General features: G+C 36.0%; 1 protein-coding gene and 1 pseudogene across 1 annotated transcript; one reads left to right on the forward strand and one right to left on the reverse strand.

Moving 5' to 3' along the window:
* LOC107592044 (eukaryotic translation initiation factor 3 subunit H-B-like) overlaps nucleotides 1-11,117 on the reverse strand; it is a 77,561-nt pseudogene extending 66,444 nt beyond the window's left edge.
* Nucleotides 11,118-11,410: 293 nt separating this feature from the next.
* On the forward strand, nucleotides 11,411-12,682 carry utp23 (UTP23 small subunit processome component). Its single transcript, XM_016281443.1, has 3 exons — nucleotides 11,411-11,803; nucleotides 11,886-12,060; nucleotides 12,141-12,682. Exons 1-3 carry the CDS (start codon nucleotides 11,616-11,618, stop codon nucleotides 12,537-12,539), a joined length of 762 nt encoding a protein of 253 aa, XP_016136929.1. The 5' UTR covers nucleotides 11,411-11,615; the 3' UTR covers nucleotides 12,540-12,682.
* The last annotated feature ends 2,124 nt before the right edge of the window (nucleotides 12,683-14,806 follow it).

Below are 14,806 nucleotides of genomic sequence, written 5' to 3' on the forward strand. Positions count from 1 at the left end.
TTTTTAAAATGAATAAGAACCATTATTAAAAATTTAGCACCAATAATAACTGATAACAACTGAGCACCAAACAGCATATTTTAATGATTTCTAAAGGATCATGTGATGCTGAAGACTGGGGTAATGGTTGCTAAAAATTATTTTATATAAAGCTTTTTTATGAAATCAATTGAACCTTATGGAACATAAGAGACTTCTTTCAAAAAACAAAACAATAATATGATCAAACATTTGACTGGTGTTGTGCCAAAATATGTGTATAGTCTGAATAGGCTGAATAGTCCATCTGAAAGCATGTTCTGGAACTATAAATGATAAAGGGTGGACAGTGGAAGGGATTCCTGGAAAGGTGCTGAGAGGAATTTGGTAGCAGGTGGATATGGAACAAAATAGAGCTTAATCTTTAATCCGTAAACTATAACCATTTAGAATTAGAAATGTCCCCTATAGATAACAGATGAGGACAGATAGAGAATGGGAAAATCCGAGAAGGCACAGGAGTTGGGCAGTGGTAATAACAGTGGATGAAATACCACAGGTGAAGAGTAAAGCATCCCATACGGCAGTGATAAGCTCAATGGCAGAGCGAAGCTCCGCGTTTTTATATAAATATCTAATTAATCTTCAGCCGAGCAGAGCAGGGGCTCGAATCTGTTGACAAAGCAGTATTGATCCTTGGGTCCAGGTGGCCTGGCATCTAACACAATAACAGATTTTCAACTGTGACCAACAGCAGGCACAACCCTATTTAAATCCTAACAACAAAAAAATGTCCCATGTTAAAGCCTCAAAGGTTTCAAATAAAAATAGGTGAGGGATACACTGCTAAACTTGTGCACTGTATTCATTGAACCAGTACTGAAAGGTCATTGGGGCACAAAGAATAGACACGGTTGACAAGATCTTGGTTCAGAAACCTTTGACATAGGTCCATGCTTAAATCTCCCAATGCTTAACCAGGATTAAGGAACCAATGTGGGGGGAAAAAATCAATACAACACACCATCCATTCATCTTCAAAGCCTGATCCTCATCCAGAGCTTGCGCTTGGAAGCAATTTCTATAAGAGCTAAAAAGACACTTATAACCAGAATCTAGAGTTCTCATAGTGGAACATCCAAAACACCTACCTGCCTTCCTTCACAAGGTAGGTTCAAAATGCCTTAGACGTTCACATTTCCAAAACACAACACAACAAAACAAAATAAAATTGGTCAGGTTATGGGGTGAGGACAAATATAAAATATGCAAGAAAAAAAACAGCAGGAGCCAGAACTTTCTAAACTATAAGGAAACTTATAAAACAGGTTTACTACTCCACAGGGTCCAAAAGAAAAGCTGACAGAGCCTGCTCGAGTTGACAAATTTGTCCAAACAATTTTATTAGTGAAATTGACTATCTTCACAGGTCCAATTTCACTTAGAGAATGTACATAATTATTAGAACCTCAAAAATCTGACAGCACATATTCATGCCCATAATGCCCTAACTGAGAGGCAGAGATATGAATGATTGTAAGCTGGCAGGGGTCTACAATTCCTGGTTGTCAGTTGATGGCTGTACTGGTGGCTTGCCATCTGATTATCAATAAAACTGACAGTTTCTGAATAAGCGGGCACTTAGGCCATTAGGCAAGACTCCAGCAGGCCAAAGAGCCAGTAGTAGCTTTAGTAACATTAAGTCAGGCCTCCTATGCCTACAGTGCTAGTCAGGACCCATTTCTACTCTACAAGTGAGACACTACCAACAGCTCATCATCTAGTTGTGGATGTTATGATGTCAAAACAAAACATATTATTGAACATTTTCATCACTCATTTTTTTTTACATCAAACTGGTACTGACTAGGGTTGTGACAGTGAGGAAATTTTCCCACTGGTTAATCGACGTGTGACAACACGGGTAATACCGGTATCACCGCGGGGGCGTTCCCTCTTTTCCTAGCTTTCTTTCGCTTTTAAATAGCTTGTAAAAGCAGCATGCGCATTTTACTTTTAAATAGCGGCAATTCGGCGTAAAGCAATTGTTTGTTTTTAGTTAGTTTTAATTTTCCCTCTTTTCCTCGCTTTCCTTCTCTGGTTGTCAGTTGATGGCTGTACTGGTGGCTTGCCATCTGATTATCAATAAAACTGACAGTTTCTGAATAAGCGGGCACTTAGGCCATTAGGCAAGACTCCAGCAGGCCAAAGAGCCAGTAGTAGCTTTAGTCACATTAAGTCAGGCCTCCTATGCCTACAGTGCTAGTCAGGACCCATTTCTACTCTACAAGTGAGACACTACCAACAGCTCATCATCTAGTTGTGGATGTTATGATGTCAAAACAAAACATATTATTGAACATTTTCATCACTCATTTTTTTTTACATCAAACTGGTACTGACTAGGGTTGTGACAGTGAGGAAATTTTCCCACTGGTTAATCGACGTGTGACAACACGGGTAATACCGGTATCACCGCGGGGGCGTTCCCTCTTTTCCTAGCTTTCTTTCGCTTTTAAATAGCTTGTAAAAGCAGCATGCGCATTTTACTTTTAAATAGCGGCAATTCGGCGTAAAGCAATTGTTTGTTTTTAGTTAGTTTTAATTTTCCCTCTTTTCCTCGCTTTCCTTCGCTTTTAAATAGCTTTAAAGCACAGTGCACATTTTTCAAATTAGCGACTCACTTTAGCCTATATATAAAACATAGAACTTTTATTAAGAAAACAAATAAAAATACACCATGCTATAGGGCAGGCTATGCCTAATATAAAATAACAAATAACTTACATAAAGTTTAAATAGGTATCCAAAACTGGAAATAGGCTAAGTAAACGTATAATATATAACCAAATAAATAAGAAACGTAGAACGTTTATTAGCAAAAGGAGTAAGAAAGCTTGGAGGCACGGCATACACCTTGATGTCAAATAAAATAAATAAATGACACAAAGTTTAAATAAAGTAAAAATCAGCAAACAATGTGGAACCAATTAAATAATGTTTAAAAAAAACTTCCAAAATCCCCTTAGATAAACGGCAAAAGTCAACAGGCTTTTCAAAATCCAAAATACTGCCAAACAGGCACTTTTGCATCTCGTTTCGAAACTAAATCATCCGCCATCATCTTGTCTGTCTCGCCTCACTCTTCTTGTCAGTCAGCTCGACTCACTCTCCTCACTGGATAAATGAAATATGATCTGTGTGATGTGACTGTCGTTCGGCACGCTGCATTGAGCAGCCGCGTTCAGTTTTTAATTGTAGTGTCTGTTCTTTTACTGAACTAAATTATTTTTATTACTATAAAAAATCTAAACGACGGTGGGGGTCGGTGCCGCGGTGGGCAAGTGACGTAACCGGTGTTGCGGCTTAACACCGGTATCACCGTCTAGCGCGGCAAGCCTAGTACTGACATAACATTCACAACTAGTTGATAACCTTTTTAGTTTACGATAATATGACAAGAAAAAAGACAATGCAAGATATTTTAAAAAAAATTCTTAAAGGACAAAAATATTACAAAAAAAAATAATAAATAAGATTGGTTCAAATAATCCAACTAAAACAAAAGTCTAGGACTGAGAAGACAAAAACTATATATTAAACAATAATTCTTATCAGTAACAATGACTCTTAAAAGAATAAGAACAAGTTGTTTGAGTGAACAAATCCTTTATTACAACAAACTTGAAACCATTTTAATGAAAGTATTGAAGTCTCCCTTCTGAAAGAAATAATAAATAAACTTCATTTCGTTTTAAGAGAGAGTGAATTACTGTGTCTACATCTTTTAAAGACACCTAAACACATTAGTCATAAAAAGCACCGGAGTAAAGTAACCTGACCTGCCAATACTGTGCAAACTATGGATATTTCTCCATTGGTATGAAGGGAACCAGCAATTTTGATCATAAACATAGAAGGGATTAAAAGCCTAAACCAGATGCATTCTTCCATTTCCATTCAAATAGGAAAAAGACAAGGAAATCATTTATTTTCACATGAGCAGTTTTAAATGTAAAGATTTTTGAAGGATCATGTGACACTGAAGACTGGAGTAATGAGCGCTGAAAAAAAACTGCCATCACAGGAATAAATTAAATTTAAAAATACATTAAAATAGAAAACAGTTACTTTAAACTGTAATAAAACTTCATCAAATAAATAATTTTTCAACAAATAAATGCAGCCTTGGCTTTGTGAGCATTAGAGACTTCTTTAAAAAAATTACTTCTTAATTATTCTAAAGTGTTACCATAATAATTTTATAATCTGGAACACATATTCACTATTAATTAAGATTTTTTTTCCTCAATAAACTCTCAATTTGTTGCTTATCAAAAGTGAGTAAGGTAGTTGTTAAAGGGATAGTTCACCCAAAAATAACAATTCTGTCATTAATTACTCACCCTCATGTCATTTCAAACCCGTAAGATCTTCGTCACTGTGCTTTCGCCTCGCAGAGGGCCCTCAAGGGCCGTATATAAGCTCCACTCACACTCACCTTCTGAATCTGCCAAAAGGTTGTTGAGAGAGTGAATTACTGTGTCTACATCTTTTAAAGACACCTAAACACATTAGTCATAAAAAGCACCGGAGTAAAGTAACCTGACCTGCCAATACTGTGCAAACTATGGATATTTCTCCATTGGTATGAAGGGAACCAGCAATTTTGATCATAAACATAGAAGGGATTAAAAGCCTAAACCAGATGCATTCTTCCATTTCCATTCAAATAGGAAAAAGACAAGGAAATCATTTATTTTCACATGAGCAGTTTTAAATGTAAAGATTTTTGAAGGATCATGTGACACTGAAGACTGGAGTAATGAGCGCTGAAAAAAAACTGCCATCACAGGAATAAATTAAATTTAAAAATACATTAAAATAGAAAACAGTTACTTTAAACTGTAATAAAACTTCATCAAATAAATAATTTTTCAACAAATAAATGCAGCCTTGGCTTTGTGAGCATTAGAGACTTCTTTAAAAAAATTACTTCTTAATTATTCTAAAGTGTTACCATAATAATTTTATAATCTGGAACACATATTCACTATTAATTAAGATTTTTTTTCCTCAATAAACTCTCAATTTGTTGCTTATCAAAAGTGAGTAAGGTAGTTGTTAAAGGGATAGTTCACCCAAAAATAACAATTCTGTCATTAATTACTCACCCTCATGTCATTTCAAACCCGTAAGATCTTCGTTCATCTTCGGAACACAAATTAAGATATTATTGATGGAATCTAGGGATGGGCGATATCTTATCGTTTGCGATTTATCCTGGTAAAAATTCTCCCCACGATAAGAATTAGTCTTCCTGCGATAATAACGATGAAGTCTAGTTGTTGACATATTTCTGTGTGCTACAGTGCGGAGCGACATCACGGAAAGCTGACGTGAAATTGAGGAGGAGTAGCCTATATCACTAAATCAGGAGCTCCAGCTGTAACTGGTTTGGTTAGGACTGTACAGTGCACAAAAAATCGGTCTGATTAAATGTACTACAGTAGCACGTGTGCAATACAGTTTTGCATGTGTATGAGCCTGTTTACAAAACTGTTATCCAACAAAGATATAATTTATTGACATGCTTTTTCTCCAAATTAACTTAACATAGTCGAGTGTTTGAAATACTTCTTTTTGTGACCAGACGTGGTTTCATATTACAGAATGATAGTATGATATACAGTGATAAAAGCCATGTCGATTAACATTGCATTATAAATATACTTTCCTTATAAAAATACCCAAGATTGAAGAACACAGATAAACCATATATTTTGTGCAGTCGTATGTTTATTTTCCTCAAGTTTCATCAGTTCAAATGTCTCTACCTCCGATGTGCATTTTATTCAGTGATAACTGGATACCTTCCTGGAGCATTGTCAGTAGTATTTCTTCTGCTATGGATATGTGGAGTTTCTGTGCAAGAGTGCCCTCCGGCTTCCAGTGTGAATTAAAACAGTCTTTACATTATGGTGTGAACTCATTAATGCTCACCCTATTTTGGGTAAACATAGGAAAGATAATACTTTTCTTAAAAGAAACAGGATTCCCTGAATTATCGTCATTGATATCGTTATCGTAATAAATACCAGAAATACCATGATATATTTTAAAGCCCATATCGCCCATCCCTAATGGAATCTGAGAGCTGTCTGACCCGGCATAGACAGCAATGCAACTGAAATGTTCCCAAGTCCAGAGACGTAGCAAGGAGATCTGTAAAATAAACGTAATTTTACGAAGCTACGAGAATACATTTTGTGCGCAAAAGAAAAAAAAATAATGACTTTATTCAACAATTCGTCTCCTCCACATTACCCTGTAGCGCCATTTTGGAGAGTATCAGCTGGACGTAAACTACGTATGCTGTTCTGTGTCAGCTGTGTGTCACCAGATCCGTTTCCTACATTGTTGTGATTTGATCTGAACGAAAACAGCGTATCCGTGTGACACAGCTGACACAGAACAGTATACGCTGTTTACGTCCAGCTGATACTCTCCAAAATGGTGCTGGAGGAGGAGACGAATTGTTGAATAAAGTCGGGGGTTTTTTTCTTTTGCGCACAAAAAGTATTCTCGTAGCTTTGTATAATTACGTTTATTTACAGATCTCCTTGCTACGTCTCTGGACTTGGGAACATTTCAGTTGCGTTGCTGTCTATGCAGGGTCAGACAGCTCTCAGATTCCATCAAAAATATCTTAATTTGTGTTCCGAAGATGAACGAAGGTCTTACGGGTTTGAAACGGCATGAGGGTGAGTAATTAATGACAGAATTTTCATTTTTGGGTGAATTAACCCTTTAAGTTTAAGTATGGGGTAGGTTTAAGGGTTCTAAAATGTGGTCATACAGAAGGCATTACTATGTGCATTAGAAGGACTAATAAACCTTCAATATGCTAGTAATATGCATGCCAATAAGCAACTTGTTAATAGTGAGAATTATTTTAACCCAATTCTCACTATTAACTAGTTGCTTATTAGCATGCATATTACTAGCATATTGACTTTATATATAAAAATATATAAACACACAGTTTAGTTTAGTTTATAAATATACAGTAGAATATTCCAAAAGCCCTGTCTGCTTAGTAGGCAGTGGCACCCAATGATGCTTAGTTATTGCTCTCACCCTGCAGTGTGTTCAAAAGAAACGGACAACCCGATGTCACCGTTTGAAAAGATGTAAGGTAGTGCTGAAGCGCATGAAGTGTAGAGTGACACAGTTCAGTGATTTTAGTGGATCACTGCTGCCCCCTGTTGACCATCTTCCTCACACCTGGATCACAGGCAATGTTCTAGCAAAGCGTCTAGGGAGATTTATATATGCACTAACATTTTTAGCATGAAAAAAGAGAAAAAATTCCTAGGGGAATCAGAAATCAGAAATTATTTCAACATTGCCCTGCTATGATTCTCATGCATAAGCAGACCTTATTTCACACTGCTTAAAAAGTGCTTAGCTTTTGCCTGAAAGGTCAAAAATAAAGAGTTTCACATAACATAGAGAGAGAGAGAGAGAGAGAGAGAGAGAGAAAGAGAAAGAGCTGAGAAGATACATATCCCTGGAAGGGATTTGTAGAGCTCTCCGTTTAAGCTGCTTACCCACCCTGAAGCAGTTGCCTCTAATCCACCTGCTTTATACATTTAGCTTATTTGTATTCATATAAAAACTCTGTGAACAGCAGGTCTACAAAATGGAGCACAGCAACAATGCCTGATGCTCAGGTGGCTGAACCGAAAGGGAAAATACAGCAGTTAGTAATACCAGGGTCTTCCTCTATCCCTTCTTAACTCGCTGTTTTGCTCACAGGGGAGGATTAACAAGAAAACAAGCATATCAATAACACCCACATCAGATGCGTTTCCAGTGACCTGCAAATGCTTTTGCCTTGTGGAATAAAATATAACGGGATCTGGTGATTTCTCTAAGAGCCCAAAAGAAAAAGAAATAAATCTGATTCTGATTATTAAAAACAATGAAGATGGACCGACATTAGAGCGCTCTAGGGGCTCCAAAGACAGACAGTCACTGTCAATTGATATTGTCATTAGTACCCATCATAACCACAATTTGTCATCAAATGACAACCCAAGATTGATTACAGCATCTATTAAAGTTTACATGAATGTGCACAAAGCCTCCGAATTGTTTGTTTCATGGGGATGGGGTTGATTACAAGGGTATGAGAAAGTGACAGCAATAATCAATCACGTTTCAAAAGTTTTTCAGCCTAAAAACATTTAAATGTAATTTTTTATAACCATTTTAAACATCAAACAGACTATTTATTTGATACTATAGCAAGTTAATATGTTTTAAAATAGCAGTTTGTTACAGAAAATAGACAAAAACTACTAGTCAGACATTTGGAGTCTGCATTCATTTTTTTAAAGAAGTTCATAAAGATTGCTAGATTTATTTAATAATAAAAAAAAACATTTTCCTATTTTAATGTATTTTAGATTTGTAATATATTCCTGTTTTGGCAAAACTGAATTTTCAGCAGTCATTACTCCAGTCTTCAGTGTCACATAATCCTTCAGAAATCATTCTAATATGCTGATTTGGTGCTCAATTCAATCTTAAAACAGTTGTGCCGTTTAATGTTTTTGTGGAAATGATGATATATTTTTTCAGGATTCTCTGATAAATAGAAAGGTCACTGGAAAATAATTTATTTGAATTACAAATCTTTAATATTATACATGTTTTTCTTATCACTTTTGATTTAACGCATCCTTTCTGAATAAAAGTATTAATCTTACTGACTTTTGAACTGTAGTGTATATTTGCTTAAAGTATATTTCGACAACTTTTTGGAATACACTTGCATTTAAACAGGATCTAAAAGTCACAAAACTTTTGACTGTTTTTATCTTCTGGGTAAACATACAAAAGGGGAAAGTGCTACATTATTCTGAACCCATCATCCATGTCTGTACACATTTTTCTGCAGCACAGAGCTGGAAAGACAATGAATGGTGCAAATACTGAGCAAAAAACAAAAAGAACAAAACTCCCAGCGATGCATGCATGAGGGACGAAAGAAAAACCTTAGTCGGTAAAATCGTGGGAGAGACAAAACCCAACAAACAAACAAAAAATAACCTTCAGGAAGCCCAAAATGTTTCCTCAAAAGCATCGTTCCAGCTCAGAATGCGCAAGGTGGCACAAGAACCATCAGCATCTTTAAGTATGAGCATCAAGACACTGCAGAGAATGTTCTGGAAAGCCCACGGGCAAAAAAATTAATAAAAACCATTCAAACAGTTCCAACCAACAGCAAACAGGGAGCTGAGCTTTAGTAAAGCCTCAAAACAGGCTGTGGGACAAGTGGATAGAAAATCAATGAAATCAACGATGGCAGCTTTACTTGAGGCACCTTGACAGGAAACAGCTTTTTTTGGGCTGCACTGCAGCCTAAACACACACAAAAAAAAGTAGAACACTGAGCATGACGGCTTTCAAGAAACAAAGCAAAAACTAACATTTCTGTACATTCACCACATTTCACACTCATTCCTTAGCAGTAGGGAGCGAGATAGGAAAGTAAAACGAGCGAGAAGCTTCCATAAGCATCACTGAGTTTAATTAGGTTCAGTGAATTTACTGTGGCCATACGAACAGATTAACTACAAAAATGCAGCAAAAAATCATTTGACTTCTGTTCAGGCCTGTAAAACTGAAGCAATGATCTACAATCTGATGGAAGTAATTCGATTAAATTAATTATGCATTAAAAGAAAACAGCTGCTTGGCAAATGAGGGTTTGCAATAAGACATTGCTGTTTACTTAGATACTTCATAATTATACAAACCAGGGACTCTCAGCTAAACTTGTGTGTGATGACTGTGATCATAAATTAACCCATGTCTTTATGAGCACATTTCCAATTTCTGCTGAAGTCAAAATAAATGTCGTCACACTGACAAGCTCACTGAAATTTTAAGCTCAAAATCTCTTCATACTGAGTAACAAGGGAGTAATTGTGCAACAATAGGGACTGTTTTGACTAAGAGAAAGATGTACGCATCCATTCATTAATGTAAAACAGATCTAACAATGATATCCTTTCAACTTCGCAATGGGGACTAAAGCAAACATAACCTATACAGGAGCACAGAGGGATTTGATGGGTGCTACATATGTGTAACCTAGACACACACAACATAAACAATGACTGATGAAATACGCTGCTGATGGATATCAATGTCTATGTTCATTGATAACAATGGTCAGTCTCTCTGTAGAAATAAAAACAATGCATTGGGACTATTTTTACAAAAATATCTGTTGCCACTATAGTTGTTAACATGCGTTAACCCATGTTAATGTTTTCCAGCTAAGTGAGCACATGCATAGAAATTTGCCCGTTTAAAAAAAGTGAATGTACTTTTTAAATGAAGTTTTTACAGTTATCATCTGTCAGTTCTAGTCATGTGACTATTTACACCAGCCATATAAAGATGTTCACATGAAATCAAAACAGTCTGCACTTTAAAGTTGACAACTCTTGAGTCTGTAGAGTAGACAATTTAAACTCAAAAGTAAACGTTGCTATTGTGACCTGTGGAATTAAATGGGCTAACTATAAATAAACCCCTAGATAGGCAATAATATCAAGCTAAGTGTTTTAAGTATTTAAAATATTATAATTTCTTAGGTCATCCAGAAATAAACCATTGCATTACTCAATTTTCCACTAATTGCTTTGGTAACTAGCTTTAAGAAATAATAATTATTATTATTATTTCTTATTATTATTATTTCCAGTTTGGCATATTGTGATCACATCAGTCTGCACAGTGATCTGCAGCTGAACTAACTAACAGAGACGTGTAAACACCCGCTACATTGATTCTGTTAAACGTGGTCTTACCAGTCCTTCTAGCTGGATTTGTTTGACGGGAGAATCCTGGGTTTTTCCAGACGGGGTTTCTTTATGGGAAGCCGGGGATACAAAACCGCTAAACCGGTGCCTTCTGGTGAACCTGATAGCGATGAACGAATCATCCATTTGAATCGGATCTTTTCAATGCATGAGATGAACCGGTCCAAAAAAACTAACTAAAGCGATTACAAAAAACCAAGAGCAATATGTGACAACGGATTTCTTTATTCGCCACATTATGGTGGTTTTGGTAACTTGCAAAGAAATGAACTGTTCAAAGGAATCGATTCGCGAAAGGATTCAGACTTCCCTTCACTAGAACGTGCAGCTGTAAAAGTGGTCAGAAGAAAGAGTGACTACAGTGAACTGTTCCTACAGTGAGTTAACTAATACAATTCTGAAACTCTTTATCTAATAATAATAAATCAAACATATATATTAATTTGAGTTATTATACATTTATTTTCTATTATTATTTATTAGAATTAACGAGATAACCGACAGCCGTTTGCTGTTTTACCCGGTACCCATTTACTGTAACCACTCTGGTACCATGCTTGTTAATGTTTGAGACTCACTGGCGTGAGCTTCGTTGAACTGTTTTGTTGACATATTTACATAAATCAAGAGTATCAGTCCTCACGTGTTCGGATTTATTGATATTCTTCTCTTATCCAGTCAAGATCATCTATTCGTTTAAACTATCTGAGCTTTATATATCAATAATTCACCATGAAGATAAAACGTCAGAAGCACGCGAAGAAAACCATCAGTTTTTACAAGTACAACTTTTGCTTTAGGGAACCTTTCCAAATATTAATTGACGGGACGTTTTGTCAGGCAGCGTTAAAGAATAAAATACAAATCAAAGAGCAATTGCCAAAGTATCTCATGGGAGAAGTTCAGCTCTGTACCACAAAGTAAGTTAAAGCTCTTCTTAATTCTAGTATTTATGTCAGTGTATTAGTTCTTGTGTAATAACATTTGTTTTGTTCTGTGCAGCTGCGCACTTAAGGAGCTTGAAAGCCTTGCAAAGGACCTCTATGGAGCAAAGCTCATCTTACAGAGATTTCAGATCAGGAAATGCAAACACATGAAAGATCCAGTTCCTGCATCAGAGTGTTTGTTGTCGATGCTTGGGGAGACAAATCCACACCACTACTTCATTGCAACTCAGGTAAGGACTCTATAACTGGACAAAAATGTAATTTAGTCAAATAAATTTTAAAAAAATCACACTATGATCCTTCTTACCAGGATCAACAGTTGACGACGGCCCTGAAGAAGATCCCTGGGGTTCCTCTGCTCTACATTATCCTCAACACCATGGTGTTAGACAAGGCCTCTGAGCGTTCGCTGAAGCACGTTGAAGCGGTTCAGCTGGGTGAGTTGGTGAGCCCGTCACAACAGTCAAGCATCCAGACTCTGAAAGAGAAGGAGGGCCTCAGCAAAGACCGTAATGACAGGAGAGGCAAAAAACGTAAAAGGAAATCCAGCAATCCCAACCCACTTAGCTGCCTGAAGAAAAAGAAGAAACCCATGCCTCAGCAGCCCAAAAAGACAGACGGAGAGAAAAAGAAGCGGAGTAGACCTAGGAAGCGACGGCCTGCTGGGCCAGAGGAAGCGGCAGTCACCTCCAATCCCACAACTGCATAGAGACAAGCCTCGCTTCTACAAGAGTAGCATTTATTTGTTTCTCAGCATTTTTTATTGTAAGGTTTGTCCTTTATCCAGACCAGGCATCTGTGCCAGCAAACACCTTGTTTTGTCTAATAAACAAGTGTTTCTTTTATTATCAATACCTATTTTGTTTTGTTTTTGTGACCGTTTAAGGTTTAATTATTTGAGATTAGATTAGATATGTGCTTTGTGTTTTTATAATGAAAAATATATGACCAGAGAGAGAGCACGGAAAGCTGTGGTTGGCTTTGTGTTACAATGAGGAATATAGGTACAGATATATATGTGTGTGTGTTTAATATTGTTGGAAATGTTCAAATATGTGACCCTGGACCACAAAACCAGTCATAAGTAGCACGGGTGTATTTGTAGCAATAGACAACAATACATTGAATGGGTCAAAATTATCATTAGGCTATTAATTAAATATCGTGTCCCATTAAGATATTTTGTAAATTTCCTACCATAAATATATCCAAGCTTAATTTTTGATTAGTAATATGCATTGAGAACTTAATTTGGACAACCTAATTTTTGCACCCTCATATTCCAGATTTTCAAATAGTTGTATCTCAGTAAAATATGATCCTATCCTAAAAAAAACCATGCATCAATATTTATCCAGCCCTCAGGTGATGTATAAATCTCAATTTCAAAAAAATAACCCTTATGTTTTGTGGTACAGGGTCACATATGATTCATAATAATTTAATAATATTTATTATTATAAATTATTATTACAAAGTAATAGTGTTTTAATATTATTATTTAATAATAATTAATTAAATTAAGTTTAAAAGTCGGAATTTGAGGTATCAGAGGGCAAATGGGAGTTTATATGTAAATGTAAATTTTTTTTTTACCACAAGAGGGTGGTATAGCCTCCAAGAGCCCACCAGGCTGGTTCTTATGTCCAATAAGTGTGATCTTGTGAGGACTGCATTTATTAATGTTACATTACATTAATATTGCTTCCCAGTGCTTTTGCATGGGAATTTACCACATGCAAAATATGTTTTTATGTAGGTCAGTTTTATACAAAACCAGTCATAAGTAGCACGGGTGTATTTGTAGCAATAGACAACAATACATTGAATGGGTCAAAATTATCATTAGGCTATTAATTAAATATCGTGTCCCATTAAGATATTTTGTAAATTTCCTACCATAAATATATCCAAGCTTAATTTTTGATTAGTAATATGCATTGAGAACTTAATTTGGACAACCTAATTTTTGCACCCTCATATTCCAGATTTTCAAATAGTTGTATCTCAGTAAAATATGATCCTATCCTAAAAAAAACCATGCATCAATATTTATCCAGCCCTCAGGTGATGTATAAATCTCAATTTCAAAAAAATAACCCTTATGTTTTGTGGTACAGGGTCACATATGATTCATAATAATTTAATAATATTTATTATTATAAATTATTATTACAAAGTAATAGTGTTTTAATATTATTATTTAATAATAATTAATTAATTAAATTAAGTTTAAAAGTCGGAATTTGAGGTATCAGAGGGCAAATGGGAGTTTATATGTAAATGTAAATTTTTTTTTTACCACAAGAGGGTGGTATAGCCTCCAAGAGCCCACCAGGCTGGTTCTTATGTCCAATAAGTGTGATCTTGTGAGGACTGCATTTATTAATGTTACATTACATTAATATTGCTTCCCAGTGCTTTTGCATGGGAATTTACCACATGCAAAATATGTTTTTATGTAGGTCAGTTTTATCAAATTGGCTAAACTTTTTGTAGGACACTAGAATTTAAGTCTTGTGATTCCTGCATGGCAGAGGTTCTGAAAGAGAACCGAAAGGCCAGGCAGACTCTCTTTTCATGGACGAAGAGAACTTGGTCCCATTCTGTCTCTTTGAATGTCTGTAACGTCAAAGACTTTGTTGGTTTGATCTATTGGGTTTAAATATAGCCTCAATTGTGTCTTCACTATTTTTGTCCTGAGTTGGGATGTATTGCTTATTTGTGCAGGTTGCTTGGGAAACGCAGAGAGGACATGACAGCATGCGGCTCCACATGGCTGCCTGGGCGGTTCACAACCAATGACTTTAGACCCATGAGTAGTTTAAGAATCAACAGTGGCTACTGTGGGAATAAAAAATAGTAGTTCATACTAAAATCTGCATGGGATCAAAATCAAAGCTATGACCTGACAAATGTCATTTGTGATCTATTCAGTCCACAGAGGTCCACTTACTATTTACCATCCTGGCACTG

The sequence above is a fragment of the Sinocyclocheilus grahami genome, unplaced genomic scaffold (genome assembly GCF_001515645.1).
Source record: "Sinocyclocheilus grahami isolate Dianchi unplaced genomic scaffold, SAMN03320097.WGS_v1.1 scaffold149.1, whole genome shotgun sequence".
Taxonomy (NCBI): domain Eukaryota; kingdom Metazoa; phylum Chordata; class Actinopteri; order Cypriniformes; family Cyprinidae; genus Sinocyclocheilus; species Sinocyclocheilus grahami.

Bases quoted from the DNA above. Each gene is read 5' to 3' on its own strand.
- utp23 (XM_016281443.1), top strand. From the start codon at position 11,616: ATGAAGATAAAACGTCAGAAGCACGCGAAGAAAACCATCAGTTTTTAC. The intron at 11,804-11,885 runs GTAAGTTAAAGC...TGTTCTGTGCAG, and splicing joins GTTCAGCTCTGTACCACAAA to CTGCGCACTTAAGGAGCTTG. The intron at 12,061-12,140 runs GTAAGGACTCTA...CCTTCTTACCAG, and splicing joins ACTACTTCATTGCAACTCAG to GATCAACAGTTGACGACGGC.